General features: G+C 43.7%; 1 protein-coding gene across 1 annotated transcript in view; it reads left to right on the top strand.

Annotated features, from left to right (window-relative positions):
• The first annotated feature begins 9,008 nt into the window (after positions 1–9,008).
• Positions 9,009–19,601, top strand: part of CYGB (cytoglobin) — a 79,618-nt gene continuing 69,025 nt past the window's right edge. Inside the window, exon 1 of the mRNA XM_073606203.1 lies at positions 9,009–9,393. Within this exon, the coding sequence (XP_073462304.1) occupies positions 9,248–9,393 (146 nt within the window). The 5' untranslated portion in view covers positions 9,009–9,247. The remainder of the gene's footprint in view (positions 9,394–19,601) is intronic.

The following is a 19,601-nucleotide window of genomic DNA, read 5'->3' on the forward strand; positions in this document are numbered from 1 at the left end:
GCTTGGCACGGGTGTCATTCAAAGAACACTTTGCATTTTCTCAATGAATGCAAAGTGTTCTTTAATTGGGCGAGGTGGAGAGGTGGGGTGATGAAATTACAATCTCCACCTCATCCAACCAGAGAGCACTTTGCATTCATTGAGAAATTGTAAACTGCACCTGGGACCTGGGAGCTAGAAGAGATCACTGAAGCAGCAATGCCTACTACAGTGGTCCAAGCTGAACCAATGAAATCTAGCAAAACTATTCATACTTGGAATTCAACTTTGAACTAAAAAAGCTTCAGCTACCCCAATGCTGGCTGCCCCCTAACCCACCAACTATTGCACAGTGGTGCACTACAGTAAATGCTGTTCTGGGTAGGGAAAAGCGTACTTACCAGGGGTGTCCAAAACAATTTAATATTATTTGGTCCCCTTGGCTTACCACCTTGGGGATGGCTACCTAAACAGTTGGATCTCTTTTGTATCTGCCTGAGGGTGTTTTCGCTCTATGATAGGTCTATGGTCTCATGCCTTGCTATCTGGAAGAACATGTATGTATGAAGTTATATCTGTCTACACAACTTTATGGATACTTGCTTAAAGTGACTGTGTGCAGCGGCCCGCCCAGCTCCCGCTAATACCTACCTGAGCCCATCTCTATAAAGCGATTCTGCAGGAGAGACTAGGCTGCCCGGGACTCTCCCCTGGCTTCTGCTGCTGTCAATCAAAGTTAGTGAGCCAATGAGGAGAGAGAGGGGGAGGGGCCTAGCCATAGCTTCATGTCTGAATGGACACACTGAGCTGCGGCTCGGGTGCCCCATAACAAGCTGCTTGCTGTGGGGAGCTGCTTGCTGTGGGGGCACTCGTCAGGAGGGAGAGGCCAGGAGCGCCAAAGAGGGACCCGAGAAGAGGAGGATCTGGGCTGCTCTGTGCAGAACTACTGCACAGAGCAGGTTAAGTATAACATGTTTCTTATTTTTAAGCAAAAACAAACAAGACTTTAGTATTACATTAAGGAGGTATTATCTGACTAGCTTGACTATATATACTTGCTATAATAGGCATGCATACAGAGTGTACCAGGTGTGCCCTGGTACACCCTAACCACCCTGTGCAGCACAGATTATATCTTGTCCTTACTTCCTTTTATACTTGTCGTACTTGTTTGTAGTTACCTTGAATTGTAGGTAACCTAAAAAAGGACAAGGGCTGAACCACACAGCTATGAGTGTACAAGGGAGAGTAGCAGAAGAAGGTGAATATTGCAGCAAATGCTGACAAAGACAAAAGGATAAAATCTTGGGATTTTTTATACTTCAAGTAACTCACTGACTTACCAACAGAGCAATTCTCAGATGTACATCTCTACAAACAAAAGCTACTCTTGCAAAAAGAAACCAAATATATATATATATATATGGGAAAACCAAACAGGTTGAGTAAAAAAAACTGTTTCTTTGTTGCCAAAACAGTATAAAAATATAGTGTAAAAACTGTATATTTTTATTCAGTTTTGGCTACAAATAAATATTTTTTATCCAAACCTCATAAAGCCTCGCATTGACTTTTTAGTTTTCCTATATTTCTGGATTTAATTCGGCAAGTTGCAGTTTTTATTTTTATTTTAACAAGCGCTGACCTGTGTTTGTATTTCATTTTAATTTTTTATTAAACTGGAATTGGCCCTTATCGTCTTCTAAAAACCTGTGATCTTTTCACATGTAATCTGGGTATGCCCTGTTATAGCTCGCTACTGGAAGCAGGTAACAGATCTTCTGTCCCCAAGGTTATCATTAACTGTACCATGCACTCTTAGGATATGGCTTTTGGGTATTTTGGATGAGGAACAGTGGCAGAGGTATCACAGAGTTCCACCGAAAGAGACACTGGGGGTTATTTACTAAAGGCAAATCCACATTGCACTACAAGTGCACTTGCAAGTGCAGTCGCTGTAGATCTGAAGGGGACATGCAAGGAAAATAAAAAACAGCATTTTTGCTTGCACATGATTGGGTGATAAAATCAGCGGAGCTTCCCCTCATTTCAGATCTTCCCCTCAGATCTACAGCGACTGCACTTCCAAGTGCACTTGCGGTGAACTTGTAGTGCAGAGTGAATTTGCCTTTAGTAAATCAACCCCACTGTTTCTGTCTAGGAAGGCTATTGCACTCAAGTGGATTCAACCCAATCCTCCATCTGCTCGTACGTGAATAAAGATGGTGAATCAAATATTGACGTATTAAAAACTTGTATATGAACATAGAGGTTGTCCTAAGAAATACAATAAAATTTGGTATGTATGGTGTTCGACTCTACCCTTACTATTTCCAGTAATTAAAGCGGAGTTCCACACAAAAATGGAACTTCCACTTTTCGGAACCCTCCCCCCCTCCGGTGTCACATTTGGCACCTTTCAGGGGGGAGGGGGGTGCAGATACCTGTCTAAGACAGGTATTTGCACCCACTTCCGGCATAGACTCCCATGGGAGTCTATGGCTCTTCCTGTCCCTCCGCGCTGTCTCCTGGGAAACACACAGCTCCCAGGAGATAGCGGGGACCAGTTACGATGCGCAGCGCTACTTGCGCATGCGCAGTAGGGAACCGGGAAGTGAAGCCGCAACGCTTCACTTCCTGATTCCCTCACCTAGGATGGCGGCGGCAGCTGCCGAGAACTGAGCGGGTTCTCGGCGTCGCCTGCCGACATCGCTGGACCCTGGGACAGGTAAGTGGCCATGTATTAAAAGTCAGCAGCTGCAGTATTTGTAGCTGCTGGCTTTTAATATTTTTTTTTTTTAGGTTGATGTAGGTGGACCCCTGCTTTAAGAAAGCACAAATTACTTGGCTCACTGACTCAGGGGTAAGGTACAGTAATTATCAGAACCCAGTCCTCTTAATGCAGATTTCATATACCCAGGGGTAAAGCTGTGAATTATTTTATGTTTCTTTTGGCTTTTGTGATCCAAGCAAAGCTGTATATGTATTTTCAAATAATTTCATACATGTCGGTTTAAGTGCACTTTATATCAGGGGCGGCCCTGATATAAAGGGCGCACGGGCGCTGCCTCCTCTCTCCAGCCCCCCCCCCCCCATGACTAATGGATAGATTCATGCATTGCGTGAATCTATCCATGGCCATTGCTGCCACCCCCTATTCAGGCATCCGGACCCTTTTCGGACGTCGGGCGCCTGAATTCCTGCGGCGGGGGTGTTTTTTTGAAGCACCTGATAAGCGCCATAGGCTCTAATAGGCTACAAAAAAGGTGGACTATCAATAATGGAACAACAGAGGAGGGGCAAGCATGGAGGACACAGGAGCCATCCCACAGCTCGCCGCCATCGCCCGCTGCCTGACCCGCCACTAAGATGGGGTAAGTTCCGGGCAGACAGCAGGCAGGCAGGCGGGGCCACAGTGGCGGCATTTGATGGGCACAGTGGCTGCATTTGATGGGCACAAGTGGCTGCATTTTATGGGCACAAGTGGCTGCATTTGATGGGCACAAGTGGCTGCATTTGACGGGCACAAGTGGCTGCATTTAACGGGCACAAGTGGCTGCATTTGATGGGCACAAGTTGCTGAATATGATGGGCACATGTGGCTGCATTTGACAGGCACAGTAGCTGCATTTGATGGGCACAAGTGGTTGCATATGATGGGCACAAGTGGCTGCATATGATGGGCAGGAGTGGCTGCATTTGATGGGGCACAAGTGGCTGCATTTGATGGGCACAAGTGACTGGATATGATGGGCACAAATGGCTGCATTTGATGGGCACAAGTGGCTGCATATGTTGGGCACAGTGGCTGCATTTGATGGGTACAGTGGCTGCATTTGATGGGCACAATGGCTGCATTTGATGGGCACAGTGAGGTTGCAATTGATGGGGTTTTTTTTTTCAGTATTTTTCAGTTTGTTTGCGCCCCCCCCCCCCCCCCCAAAAAAAAAATATTTTGAGCACCAGCCGCCACTGCTTTATATGCTATGGTGCTCATGTTGAGCAATATATGGAATATGTTAATGTACTGCACAATCGTCAATAAAAAGAGTTAAAAAAGCAAACAAAAACCTGTGATCAATTCAAGAAACGTCCTCCTTGCGGTTTAAAATGATTTCCGTATTAGTAAAGAAGGCTGGCCATACATATAAAGAAATTGTTGTTTGATATAATGAATGTTTTAATTCAATCTTATATTTTAGAAATAATGTTATACCAAAAGGCCAATTCGATCAATAATCCATCAGAAAACTCAATCTAATTCATAACTTTTTCTTTTGTTATATTGGTTATATGGTGGTCCATGGTGCTTGTGGTCGGCCCGTGTGCATCATGGTAACGCAAGTGCAAAAATACCAGAAGCAGCATGGCACCATTGATAACCCCAGATGGTACACTAGGGTGCTACGGAACCCCAATTGGGAAATTCTGATCTAGTCAACCTTTCATCAATGATTAATTGTTTTGATCGTTTCTAAGTTTTGTTTCAAAATAGCTGATTGGAACTGATACATAATCGCCAGCATTTGAAATAAAAACAATTATAAGTAAAGGTAGCTCATTAAAACCTCTACATTTTGCTTTCTGTAGCACTTTGGCAAGATTTCCCTTTCACTTCCTGAGAGAAGTACAAGGCATCCAATGTGTGGAATATGTGCAGTGAGATAAGAAAAGCAGTGAGACACATCGCAAACAGATCCTTCATATCTAAGGTGCAAATATAGATGCCCCCATGTACAGGGTTAAATAAAAACTATTTATAGATGGCAACTGTCCTGAATTTGCCAGGACAGCCCCACAGCTATGTGCTCTGTCCCAGTGATGCTATGTTTGGGCTGTATCTAGAGGTCACAGAATCACTCTTTTTGTGTGGCCAGGGGTGACAGTATCCCTGCGACTGGGACAAAGAGTGTGGCTAGTATGCAGGGTTGCCAAGCGCCAGTGAATTTACTGACAGTTTGTAAAAAATCTGTAATTTTTTTACAACTGCCAGTAAATATCAAGGGCTGATAATTTCATGATGTGTTGACCTTTTTAAGTGTAAATCAAGCAAATTACTTTGTTATAGGTATTGTCAGTGTTTCCATATCATGTTTATACTGTTCAAACATTCACTGTGTTAGTTTTCAATAGGAGTTCTGTAATTTCTCAGGTTACCAGTAAAAAATGTGCTCCGCCAGTAAATTTTCCATGTTTTGTCAGTAAAAATTTCTGCGGGAGGTTGGCAACCTTGCTAGTATGTAAAAGTGGAAAGTATGCTAAGTGCAAAAAACAAGGTTTGTAATACATTACCATGCACTGATTAACATTAAAATCATCACGTTCACATGTATAGCTAAAAACAAGTGAACATCCCCCCCCTTTCAGGAAGCCTTTTGTGAGACCGGAGGCCAGCAAGTATGATAATACAAACTCACATAAACAGTGTTACATAAATTTGCATAGTGAGTCAATGCCATTAAACATGGATACCAACTATATATACCAACTATAGGGCCTCATAAATGCCTTAGTTTGTTCCAGCATTAAAGACATTCCCTGTTAGGGGCCCACTCAAGAGAGCTATCCACATACACTCCAGCGGGGGGGGTTACGGAAGTGATTGAGGATCGCTCTGCATTAAAATGTACTGCATTCAATGAACACTTGTGTGTATTGAGCTGTACACATCGATATACATTCCCTAATCCTCGCAGCTCCGGAGAGCACTCGGTGATGGCAGTAATGTGCATCTTTTATCCTAATTTGGTGCTTGTGTATACAAATCCTGGCATTAATCAGAGATTTCACATAGAGGTTCTAAGTGTAAAGGCTGCTTGTAGATCCCTGGGACCCCAGATCTAGTGGTGGCAGGGGTGTCCCGTACATTAAGGGCGCACGGGCGCCGCCTCTCCTTTCCATCACCGGCGCCACCCCTATTCATGCGTCCGGCCCCTTTCAGGATGCCGGGTGCATGAATTACAAGGGCTGGGTTTTTTTTAAGCACCTTATTAGAGCCAGAGGCTCTAAAAGGCTTCAAAATAGGGTGGTCTCCGGACACAGAGCATTGCACTCAGAGCCCACCCACATGTGTCAGAATAGCGAATAAATAATCGCTATTCTAACACTGAATCGCCTCTCCGCCAATTACCATTCTGTGAAAATAACAATAATAGGTTTTGGACTCTTGAGACAATCGTTTGGCACTCTCTCTATTATCAATGGTCCCCTGATACAGTGCCTTGAAAAAGTATTCATACCCCTTGAAATTTTCCTCCTATTGTCATGTTACAACCAAAAACGTAAATGTATTTTATTGGGATTTTTTGTGATCGACCAACACAAAGTGCCACACAATTGTGAAGTGAAAGGAAAATGATAAATGGTTTTCAAATTTTTTTGCAAATAAATATCTGTAAAGTGTGGCGTGCATTTGTATTCAGCCTCCTTTTCTCTGATACCCGTAACTAAATTTAAAACCAATTGCCTTCAGAAGTTACCTAATTAGTAAATAGAGTCCACTTGTGTGTAATTTATTCTCAGTATAAATACACCTGTTCTGTGAAGCCCTCAGAGGTTTGTTTTAGAAATCTGTATTGAATAAAAAGCATCATGAAGGCCAAGGAACACACCAGACAGGTCAGGGATAAAGTTGTGTAGAAGTTTAAAGCAGGGTTAGGTTATAAAAAAATTCCAAGTTTTGAACATCTCACAGAGCACTGTTCAATCCATCATTCGAAAATGGTAAGAGTATGGCACAACTGCAGACCTACCAAAACATGGCCGTCCACCTAAACTGACAGGCTGGGCAAGGAGAGCAGAGAAGCTGCCAAGAGGTCCATGGTAACTCTGGAGGAGCTTCTGAGATCTACAGCTCAGGTGGGAGAATCGGTCCACAGGACAACTATTCGTCATGAGCTCCACAAATCTTTCCTTTATGGAAGAGGAAAGAAGAAAGCCATTGTTGAAAGAAAGCCATAAGAAGTCCTGTTTGCAGTTTGCAAGAAGCCATGTGGAGGACACAGCAAACATGTGGAAGAAGGTGCTTTGGCCAGATGAGACCAAAGTTGAACTTTTTGGCCTAAAAGCAAAATGCTATTTGTGGCAGAAAACTAACACTGCACATCACCCTGATCACACCATCCCCACCATGAAACATGGTGGTGGCAGCATCATGTTGTGGGGATGCTTTTCTTCAGCAGGGACAAAGAAGCTGGTCAGAGTTGATGGGAAGATGGATAGAGGGCAATCTCAGAAAAAACCTGTAATGCCGCGTACACACAAGCGGACTTTTCGACTGGACTGGTCCGACGGTCTATCCGACAGACTTTCGGCGGACTTCCGACAGACTTTCCCAACGAACAGACTTGGCTACACACGATCACACCAAAGTCTGACGGATTTGTACGTGATGACGTACGACCAGACTAAAATAAGGAAGTTGATAGCCAGTAGCCAATAGCTGCCCTAGCGTCGGTTTTCGTCCGTCGGACTAGCATATAGATGAGCGGACTTTGAAAACAATAGGGCAGCGCCGCCAAACCGCCGCTGCAGCCGAATAGGGGTTAAAACCGCCCCGCTAGCGGCCGAATAGTGCTGCTAAAAGGACAGTAAAGCGGCGCTAAAAATAGCACCGCTTTACCACCGACGCCTGCCCGCCCCAGTGTGAAAGTAGTCTAAATGTATCTTTTTATTGATACTTAAAGTTAAAGCTTGGGTCCGCTGACATCGAGGGCCCCCGATCAGCTGCATCCTGCTCATCGTCTTTGTCATCATCTGAATCTAGAGAGTAGGATTCTGGTGGATCTGGAATTGGCATATCCTCACCATGGGGTAAAGGACGCAGTGCAGATGGAATATTTGGATATTCCATGGTCCACTTCTTTATTCTTAAGATCCCTTTTGCAATTGGGGAAACCATACAAAAAAAGAATTGATACTTTGATAAGTGGGTTCTCTCCACACCATTGACACTGCGAAAGGCATGGATTTTTCTTCTTGTTTAGCCAATGGCGCAGATAAGTTGCACATGTAATGCAACAATAATGAGGGGCCCAACTCTTGTACTGATCTCCTATTTTGCATCAAAACTATAGCCTTTTTTACCACTACCGTCATGATGTTATCTGCGTTTTTTTACACAGTTTAGAGGCATCTTGGCTTCTGAGTGAAACTATCACACTTCTGTTCCTTGGAAATGTTAGGCAATGACACTTTCACAAGTCACCAGATATAACTGTATCATGCATAGATCTGACCAAGACAAATGTACCTTGCAATAAAAGAACAATAAATTACAGGTAGGTAATAATCTTTAGTCTTAAAGTGAAGATAAATTTATACACTTCCATGTGGTACCATTTTCATTGTTCTACTGTACTCTGTAGAGAGGTTACCAGGCATCATGATTATCAGACATCTCCCTCGCTTGAAGGCAAATGTAGTCACCTGTATATGAATCTTTATTGTCAAAAATATCTTTAAAACTTTAGACAACCAGCACCTTTATCACCTGTTTTCTAAGACATCTAATTCAAATGTGTAAGAATTTAAATATTTTATCTCAGAGGTGGATAATTTCCCAAAATTTGTAGACCAGTGTTATCTTTCTATGATAGCACCAGTAAAGGATTTTGGACAGTTGTTTGGTGCTCTTTCTTCCCACATTGACTCTGTGATAGGCGCTGGTTGTCTTTTATCTTCCTGTAATAATAACAATAAAGGATCTGGAACTCTTGAGACCATCATTTGGTGTTCTCTCATTTATCAGGTAGATGTTTGGAATGGAGGGGATGTGTACAGAACAGGGCAGCCTGGGATTGGAAAGTAGTTGACAGGTGAGCAGCATAGACATGACAAACCAATGCAGGGGAGGAATGGGGTGATCAGAACCTACAGGAGCGATGCAGAAGGGGTGAAAGTGAATAAAGGGGGGGGGGAACACTGTGAGCATGCTGGCAGATGGGGGGAGAAGGGAGGACAAGAAGAAAGAGTTAAGAAAGAGAAGGTGAAAAGGGGAGGGAAGAAGGCAGGGACAGAAGGAAAGAGAAGGAGAGGAGGGGGGAGAGGTGGGACGGGAGATTGGCTCTCAGCATTCTGACAATGCCTTGAAATATCTTACTTTTGCTCAGTTTATCTGCGGGCTGCCATTCACACGCAGCGTAATATGGACAGAGCGCTGAGCTCCGACTATTAGACGGCTCTGTGCGCAGCCCGGACACACCGACCTTCCATCTCCGACCTCTCCGTGTGTGTGTGTGTGTGTGTCCTCCCATCCCGAGCCGGGTCCATGGAGAAAGCCAAAGAGGAGAATGACACCACCGAGCGCTGGGGGAAAGCCGAGGACATAACGGACACCGACAGGGGCATCATCAAGGAGACCTGGGAGAGGATCTATGCCAACTGTGAGGACGCCGGGGTCTCCATACTCATCAGGTAATCACATACCCCCTCCGCCTGGCACTGCCACTCGGCACCGTCACTACCTACCTACCCTACACTGCACTGCCACTCGGCACCGTCACTACCTACCTACCCTACACTGCACTGCCACTGAGCACCGTCACTACCTACCTACCCTACACTGCACTGCCACTCAGCACCGTCACTACCTACCTACCCTACACTGCACTGCCACTGAGCACCATCACTACCTACCCTACACTGCCAGCACGGGGCACCATCACTACCTACCTACCCTACACTGCACTGCCACTGAGCACCATCACTACCTACCTACCCTACACTGCACTGCCACTGAGCACCATCACTACCTACCTACCCTACACTGCCAGCACGGGGCACCATCACTACCTACCTACCCTACACTGCCAGCACGGGGCACCATCACTACCTACCTACCCTACACTGCACTACCACTGAGCACCGTCACTACCTACCTACCCTACACTGCACTGCCACTGAGCACCATCACTACCTACCTACCCTACACTGCCAGCACGGGGCACCATCACTACCTACCTACCCTACACTGCACTGCCACTCAGCACCGTCACTACCTACCTACCCTACACTGCACTGCCACTGAGCACCATCACTACCTACCTACCCTGCACTGCCAGCACGGGGCACCGTCACTACCTACCTACCTACCTACCTACCTACCTACCTACCCTACACTGCCAGCACGGGGCACCATCACTACCTACCTACCTACCCTACACTGCCAGCACGGGGCACCGTCACTACCTACCTACCCTACACTGCACTGCTACCTTCTACTATATAGTACCATCACTACCTACCTACCTACCCTGCACTGCCAGCACAGGGCACCATCACTACCTACCTACCCTACACTGCTACCTTCTACTACATAGTACCATCACTACCTACCCACCCTGCACTGCACTGCCAGCACGGGGCACCATCACTACCTACCTACCTACCCTACACTGCTACCTTCTACTACATAGCACCATCACTACCTACCTACCCTGCACTGCTACCTTCTACTACATAGTACCATCACTACCTACCTACCCTGCACTGCTACCTTCTACTACATACTACCATCACTACCTACCTACCTACCCTGAACTGCTACCTTCTACACAGCACCATCACCAACTACCTACTGAACACTGCACTGCTACCTTCTACTACATAGCACCATCACTACCTACCTACCCTGCACTGCACTGCTACCTTCTACTACATAGCACCATCACTACCTACCTACCTACCCTGCACTGCTACCTTCTACTACATAGTACCATCACTACCTACCTACCTACCCTGCACTGCTACCTTCTACACAGCACCATCACCAACTACCTACGGAACACTGCACTGCTACCTTCTACTACACAGCACCATCACTACCTACCTACATACACTGCACTGCTACCTTCTACTACACAGCACCATCACTACCTACCTACCCTGCACTGCTACCTTCTACTACACAGCGCCATCACTACCTACCTACCCTGCACTGCTACCTTCTACTACACAGCACCATCATTACCTACCTACATACACTGCACTGCTACCTTCTACAACATAGCACAATCACTACCTACCTACCCTGCACTGCTACCTTCTACTACACAGCACCATTACTACCTACCTACCCTGCACTGCACTGCCACCATCTACTACACAGCATGATTACTACCTACCTAACCTGCATTGCCACCATCTACTACACAGCACCATCACTACCTACCTACCTAACCTGCACTGCCACCATCTACTACACAGCACCATCACTACCTACATACCTACCAACCCTGCACTGCTACCTTCTATTACACAGCACCATCATTACCTACCTACCTACACTGAACTGCTACCTTCTACTACATAGCACCCTCATTACTTACCTACCTACACTGCACTGCCACCATCTACTACATAGCATGATCACTACCTACCTACTTACCTACCCTGCATTGCCACTATCTACTACACAACACCATCACTACCTACCTACTTACCTACCCTGTATTGCCACTATCTACTACACAACACCATCACTACCTACCTACTTACCTACCCTGCACTGCCACCTTCTACTACACAGCACCATCACAACCTACCCACCTACTGCCACCATCTACTACATAGCACGATCCCTACCTACCTACTTACCCACCCTGCATTGCCACCATCTACTACACAGCACCATCACTACCTACCTACTTGCCTACCCTGCACTGCCACCATCTACTACATTACGATAACCACCTACCTACCCTGCACTGCTACCTTCTATTACACAGCACCATCATTACCTACCTACCTACACTGAACTGCTACCTTCTACTACATAGCACCATCATTACTTACCTACCTACACTGCACTGCCACCATCTACTACATAGCACGATCCCTACCTACCTACTTACCCACCCTGCATTGCCACCATCTATTACACAGCACCATCACTACCTACCTACTTACCTACCCTGCACTGCCACCATCTACTACATTACAATAACTATCTACCTACCCTGCACTGCCAGCATGTACTATAAGCACAATTACCATCTACCTACCCACCCTGCACTGCCACCATCTAAACAGCACCATCACTACCTACCTACTTACCCTGTACTGCCACCATGTACACAGCATGGTCACTACCTACCTATCGACCAATCATGCACTGCCACCATGTACTACACAGCCTAATCACTCTCTACATACCTACCTATCATGCACTGCCACCATGTACTACACAGCACAATCACTCTCTACATACCTACCTATCATGCACTGCCACCATGTACACAGCATGATCACTCTCTACCTACCTACCTACCATGCACTGCCACCATGTACACAGCACAGTTTCTCTCCACCTACCGACTTATCATGCACTGCCACCATGTACACAGCATGATCACTATCTACCTACCTACCATGCACCGCCACTATGTACACAGCATAATCACTCGCTACCTATCTACTGTGCACTGCCACCATGCATAGAGCACCATCACTCTCTACCTACCATGCACTGCCACCATGTACACGGCACGATCACTTTCCACCTACCTACCTACCATGCACTGCCATAATGTACACAGCACCATCTCTCACTATTAACCTACTATGCTTTGCCACCATGCACACTGTCACACAGCACCTACACTCTGTACCTATCTACCATGCACTGCCACCATACATGGAGTACAATTCCCCCTACCTACAATGCACTGCCAATATGCACATAGCACCATCACTCAGTCTCTACCTACCTACCATGCCCACAGCACCATCTCTTACTCTCTATCTACTTTGCACAGCCACAACACTCCCCATGAACAAATACATGTAACGGTGGCCACACACTTCAATATTACTATGAAATTGATGTGCGATTCAATCAAAACAAGCAAACTGTCGAATAGACATTACTTCCCTTCCTATTGAATTCGATTGGATTCAATCAAATGATTGGCCAGGGTGGAAAATGATCAATTATGTTGCATTGATCATGTACTGAGATGCTTTTTTCATTAATTGAATTCGATTTTATTTCAATCAATCAGATTCTCAGATTACAAAAAAAATTACAAGAAAAAAAGGAGATGCAATTAATCATTTATGATCATATCATCCAACTATCGTTCGAAAATCTACTTCCATGTATGTGTGATGTGAATTGAATGAGTTATCAACTATCAGAAGAGAGTGATCAGAAAATAAATGTGTGCATACCATCTTCACAGAATGGGGGCCCACCAATTGTTCTGTGCCACAGTTACAAATAGGAGTTCCCCTGCCTGGCAGTCTGTCCTGATTTCCTTACAGGTTTGTATCCGGTTGGTGTTTGTATCCTGTATAAGTTTCAGCCAATCTGACTGTACAATCACTAGGCAGCCTCCTAATCTTATCAGTCAAAATCTTAATGGATTTATGGCTGCCAATTTCCTCCCAGGCCTCTCAACCTGGTTTGGTCTGAATCAATTGCAAGGGAAGTTATGACTATTTGATCATTTTCTGGTTCGATTGTTTTGACCAAATTCCACATTAATCAGATAATAAAATCAAACCATACAGCTTTACCAAAACTATGTAAAATGAGGACCTACCTCATCTATCCAATGGATCTGTATTCAATCAGGCACTACATAGCTGTGCAAATTGTACAATCCGATTGTAGTGTATGCAGTGAGTTTAAGAACTACCAACAGCTATGTAATACAAGGACCTGCCTAGTTGTATACAAATGGATTGCATCTTTTAGCTAAGTCCTCATATTACATGGTTTTGGTATATTTAAAGTTGATTGTACAAAGCTTGTGCGGTCCAATTGTCACGTGTATGGTGACCCATGGGGACCTGAACACAGTGAATGACTTGAGATCACCCCGGGGATCCTGATGTCATAATATCCTGGGCAAAGTCATCCTGTGACTGCTCTGTTTATGTTACATTTTCTATTTTTTACTCGTCCTTGGCATGTTCCAGCAGGGGGATTCTGACAAGTGTGTGTAGGGACAATGAGGACAGCTCAATGGTAACATCATTTCACTGCTGGATCTGATCATCCTTCCTCTCTATTATCTATTATGCCTAGCTCCACTTCCTATATTTGTTTAACCTTTTCTGTTTGTTATGAGAAATATTTTCTTGTTTTTCTTACTTACTTCTACAAGATCAACTGACAAAGCTAACACACCAGGATAAAAAGATTTGTTTTTAAAAAGTGACAGTTGTTCTCAGGATTTGAAAATGACATTCACGTGGCGAAAAGAAAGATCCTTATCCTTGTGTTAAAGGTTGTGAATTCAGCTAATCCTAAACATTTTTTTTACTTTGATACATTCCCTGCACTAAAGGGGTTGTAAACCTTTGAGGTTTTTCACCTCGATGCATTCTATGCATTGAGGTGAAAAACCTCCTGTAATTCTGCAGCCCCCCCCCCCCCCTCCCCGAGCCCCTGTTTTACTTACCTGTACCCCCTCTATCTTGTCCCGGAGACGAGCACACCAGGAAAAGCTGGTGTCTCGGGTCCTGATTGGATGGATTGATAGCAGCGCAGCCATTGGCTCCCGCTGCTGTCAATCAAATCCAATGACCCGGGGACGGGGCTGAGTCATACATTCGGCTTCTATGGACGCCGAATGAATGACTCGGGAGCGCACCCGCAAGGTAACCCCCTCGGGAGAGCACTTCTCCTAGGGGGTTATCTAATGCGGGGAGGAGCTGCGAGAGCCACCAGGGGACCTCAGAAGAGGATGTTTGGGGCCACTCTGTGCAAAACGAGCTGCACAGTGGAGGTAAGTATGATATGTTTGTTATTTAAAAAAAAAAACGAAGCTTTAGTGTCACTTTTTAAGGTAAAAAATGTTTTGGTAGTAGTATGCCCCTTAACCCCCCTTATACTTACCTGACTCCTCACTCTATCCAGTGCCTGTCTGTAGTGGCTTTCTCCACTCTCCCAGGCTTTGCTGAGGCAGCAGGAGCCATTGGCTCCCTCTGCTGTCAGTCATATCCTGTGATGAGGGGGATGGGCCGAGCTGTGCTCTTTGCGTGTATGGACTCAGTCAGCGCGGCTTGGAAGCCAGCCTGCAGGTGCACTCCCATAGCAAGTGGGTTGCTATGGGGGCACACTAAGAAGAGGAGGAGCCAGGAGGGCCTGTGGGGGACCCGAGAAAAGGAGGTTTGGGGCCACTCTGTGCAATTCCACTGCAGATAAGTATAAACAGGTTTGTTATTTAAAAAAAAAAAAATAGTATTTACAATTTAAAATTTTAAGCATTGTTGACATTTTGCATTTATTTCATAAAAAAATTAGATGTAGCAAAATAGTTTAGAACAGCCTTTCTCAACCAGGCTTCTGTGAATCAGCCCTAGCGTTCCTCTAAAGCAGGGTTTTTCAACCAACATTCCATGGAATCCTAGGGTTCCTCCAGAGATTGTTAGGTGCTCCTTGAGCAATGAGCATTTTCTGCCTCTCAGATTAGTTCCCACTAACACCATTGATGTTTTTAGCTATCTGTAAGGGGGTAATTCTTCCCAATGACCACAAGTGTAAGGAGCATTCTTCCCACTGACCATCACACTAATGTATCATGAGTTGTAGATATAGTAATTTTTAGCAGGGGTTCCCTGAGACCAGAAATTTATTTCAAGGGTTCCTTTGTGTTGAAAAGGTTGAGGAAGGCTGCTGTACTGTAGAGGTTGCTAGGAAATCTTTGAGCTTTGCTGGGTTGACCTCCCATTGCTGGGGACTATGTCACTTGGTAGAACCAACTACATGGCACCAGTGGATCCTCCCCTCATATGTCTCAGATAAGTTACCCTTACCAGCAAGGGATGGATTCTTCCCATTGAATAACAATGTAACAGAGAATTCTTTCCAGTGGCCAGCAATGTCACAAAGCATTCTTCACACTGACCACCAATGCAAGGGGTCGTGTCTCAACAGATCACCAATGTCAATGACAAAAGTCTGAGGGTCTGTTTTAATTTCCTCTCTTGCCATTATTATTAGATTAATTTTGATTTAATAAATATTACTGAAAATACTTTTGTTCGTACAAGGGGGATGTTGAATAATTATCCACCTTGAATATTAATTATTATTTATTACAGGTATTTAAACTCTAGGGACGCCAAATATTTAAACTCTAGGTGTGTCACATTCTTTAACTTTTTGCTTATTATTACTATATCTAAATCTTGTTGATCATACCAATGTACCATGAGCTGTAGATGTAAGTATTTTCAGCAAAGGATTACTGAGACTAAATTATTTCACTAAATTATTTCACGAGTTCCTCTAGGGCAGTGATGGCGACCCTCGGCACCCCAGGTGTTTTGGAACTACATTTCCCATGATGCTAGTGTAGTTGAGCATCATGGGAAATGTAGTTCCAAAACATCTGGGGTGCCGAGGGTCGCCATCACTGCCCTAGGGTAAACTGGTTGCGAAAGTAGGACATACCTGCTGTTTAAAAGTATTGTTTTTAATTTATCAATGTAGATACATGGCACCTAGATAAGAAAAGAGAAAACTAAAGTTGCCTATGGATATAAGATGATAATCAAAATATCTCACTGTCAAATGCTCGCTCTATAGATTGCAACATTAACATGCATTTTAGTGCAGACCAAGTGTGCACGTTTTTGCCCTAAAGAGCCAACCCTACAAAACACCATAATATTAAGGGGGCATTATCAACTGACAAGGAAAAGCCAGCTAACATGGACGCTTGCACCAAAAGTGCTTAGCCTGGGGTTGCCTGTACAGGTAGCAGACTGACAAAGGACTTTTACTCATTTTCCATCAAGACCATAATTGTCCAGAATAGGTGACAATCTTCTCATGCAAATAAGCACCCTTAAAACAATCTGAGAATGGAAGTTTAGAATTTAGTAGATGGAAAATAGAGAAATATATAACAACTAAACAAGTTAGTAATGGTCGTTTGCAGTTGATTTATGTAATTTTGAAATTTTTTGAAAACTACAGTAACATGGCTAAAATAAAGATCCTGTTGAAGGTCGAGGAATTCAGCTTATTTAGTTGAAAGTAATACTGACATTTTGTATTAAATGTACAGGAAATGTAGATATTGTCAAAGCATTAAAAAAAAAAAAAAAAAAAAAAGAACCATAAGGAAATAACAGATACCTGAACGCTAAGAAGACCATTTGAGCATGTTTATTAGGTATAAACATCAGGGATGTCCAAGCTTGAATCAAAACTTATTAGAAACCTGCCTGTCTGCAGTTGCTAAAAGCTGGATTTTGATTGGATAACAGGGGTTACTGTACCACTATTTCTTTGGTATTGAAATAGGGTCCATATAGGAAAGCTTCAATCCTGACTCCCCTTATAGATGTTTTAATCAGTCATCCCAATAGTGCTATTATTGGCAAAAGCAGGGAAGAGCATGCTGGGACAGTTTTCTTGGCTGCTCTTACACTTATATATCGCAATGATTTGTTTAAATTTACAGTCTTAGAGGTGGATGTTAATTTAAAAATATGATCTTCAACAGTTCTAACATTTAGTTCGCTTTTATAGTAGTAACATTATAAAATATATAAAAAAAAAATCCTGCCCAGGCCAATTTTCAGTTTTCAGCACTGTCGCACTTTTAATGTCAATTGTGCGGTCATGCAACACTGTACCCAAATGAAATTTTTATAATTTTTTTCCTCACAAATAGAGCTTTCTTTTGGTGGTATTTGATCACCTCTGCGGATTTTATTTCTTGCACTATAAACAAAAGAACAGTGACAAGTTTGAAAAAAACACAATATTTTTTACTTTTTGCTATAATAAATATCCCAATTTAAAAAAAAAAAATTTCCTCAATTTAGGCCGATATGTATTCTTCTACATATTTTTGGTAAAAAAAAAAACGCAATAAGCGCATATTGATTGGTTTTCACAAAAGTTATAGTGTCTGCAAAATAGGTTATAGATTAATAACATTTCTATTATTTACTTTTTTTTTTTTACCAGTAATTGCGGCAATCTGCGATTTTTATCATGACTGTGACATTGCGGCGGACATATTGGACACTTTTGACACTATTTTGGGACCATTCACATTTATACATCGATCAGCACTATAAAAATGCACTGATTATTGTATAAATGTTACTGGCAGGGAAGGGGTTAACACTAGGGGGCGATCAAGGGGTTAAATGTGTTACCTAGGAGTGATTCTAACTGTAGGGGGATGGGACTCACAAGAGGAGGAGACTGATTGGTGTTCCTCTGTACTGGGAACACATGATCGGTCTCCTCTCACCTGACAGGATGTGGATCTGTGTGTTTACACACACAGATCCACGTTCCTGCTCCGTTATCGGGCAATCGTGGGTGCAACCGCCGGGGCACGATGGAGCAATCGCCGGGCACGCGCATCGGCTCCCAAATGACGCGGTGCGCGCGTGCCCCCTAGACAGCCAGGAAGCCAAGGACGTCATATGACGCCCGCCCAGGATGGGAGATCCCTCCTGCGGACGTCATTTGATGATGGCTGGGATGGGAAGTGGTTAATAAGAACCCATACCAGCCAATCAAATGTTATTCATTCTCTGTGGGTTACTGCACTTTGCTAATACCATAGCTGTTTGCTTTATCAATAAGTTCAATACTGTTTTTCTTTTTTTTGCTAAGAAATGTAACATAGTATTACAGCAAGATGTGATCTTGCTACCTGTTCAGTTTTTCATTGGCCAATGGGGATACATAACACCTAGAGTCTGAACAAGGATGATGAGGGTATGATGAAGGTTTAGAAAGAAAAGAGAAAATTGAAGGTGCCCATAAACATTAAATGGTAGTAGAAAAAAAATCTGTTCTATATGCTTGCTCTATAGAACAATTGCCACATTAAAGAGGAACTGCCGTCTGCTCACATAATTTGTAAAAAAATCAACATCTTTGCCATTCTGAAGCTTCCTTCCAACCACTTTGCATATTATTTTATATATACAGTACTGTGATTCTGTACTTGCCAAATATGCTTCAGAAATCTCCCTCCACTGAGTCTGGCTACAACCATTTTAACTGTGGGCAGCTGAAGCTGCTGTCTGTTCACTTCCTGGATTTACACAGACACACAGAGGCATACCTCCAGCTCTGCAGCTCTCGTTGGCCCTTTTATGACTCATCCCCCCCTCCCTTCCTGGCAAACTCTCACAAGAGTGAACGAGATATCTGTGCATGATGTCATAAGCCTAGGCTTTTTACCAGACAAGAAACAGGAAGAGGGCTGTATAAAAGGTATTTACTGGCAGAAAAAAAAGTTTTACTATCCAAAGTTAAAACAACAAGTGCAGAGTTTGGACTCTTTCACTGAGATCGATCGGCCTGGGGGTGCCTGAGAAAGTTCTAGACTGACAGTGGACCTATAGTCATTTCCCAGTTTGACCATAATTGATGACAGTTGTCTCATGTGACCTTAGAATAAGAAGACAGGAATAAAGAATGGATGTTTAGAAATCAGTAAATGGAATATAGATATACAGCATTGTCTTCTTATAACAAAAACAACGCATTCTCATTTCCAGCACAAAACCCAAACTCAATGAGCTTTTTCTCTGCTTATGGGTAAGTGGGTGGAATGATGCAAATCATTTCTTTTTGTCTCTTTTAGCCATCTGTGCATCCCTAACTTCTGATGTATAGAACAGATACA

The sequence above is a fragment of the Aquarana catesbeiana genome, linkage group LG12 (genome assembly GCF_042186555.1).
Source record: "Aquarana catesbeiana isolate 2022-GZ linkage group LG12, ASM4218655v1, whole genome shotgun sequence".
NCBI classification, from domain to species: domain Eukaryota; kingdom Metazoa; phylum Chordata; class Amphibia; order Anura; family Ranidae; genus Aquarana; species Aquarana catesbeiana.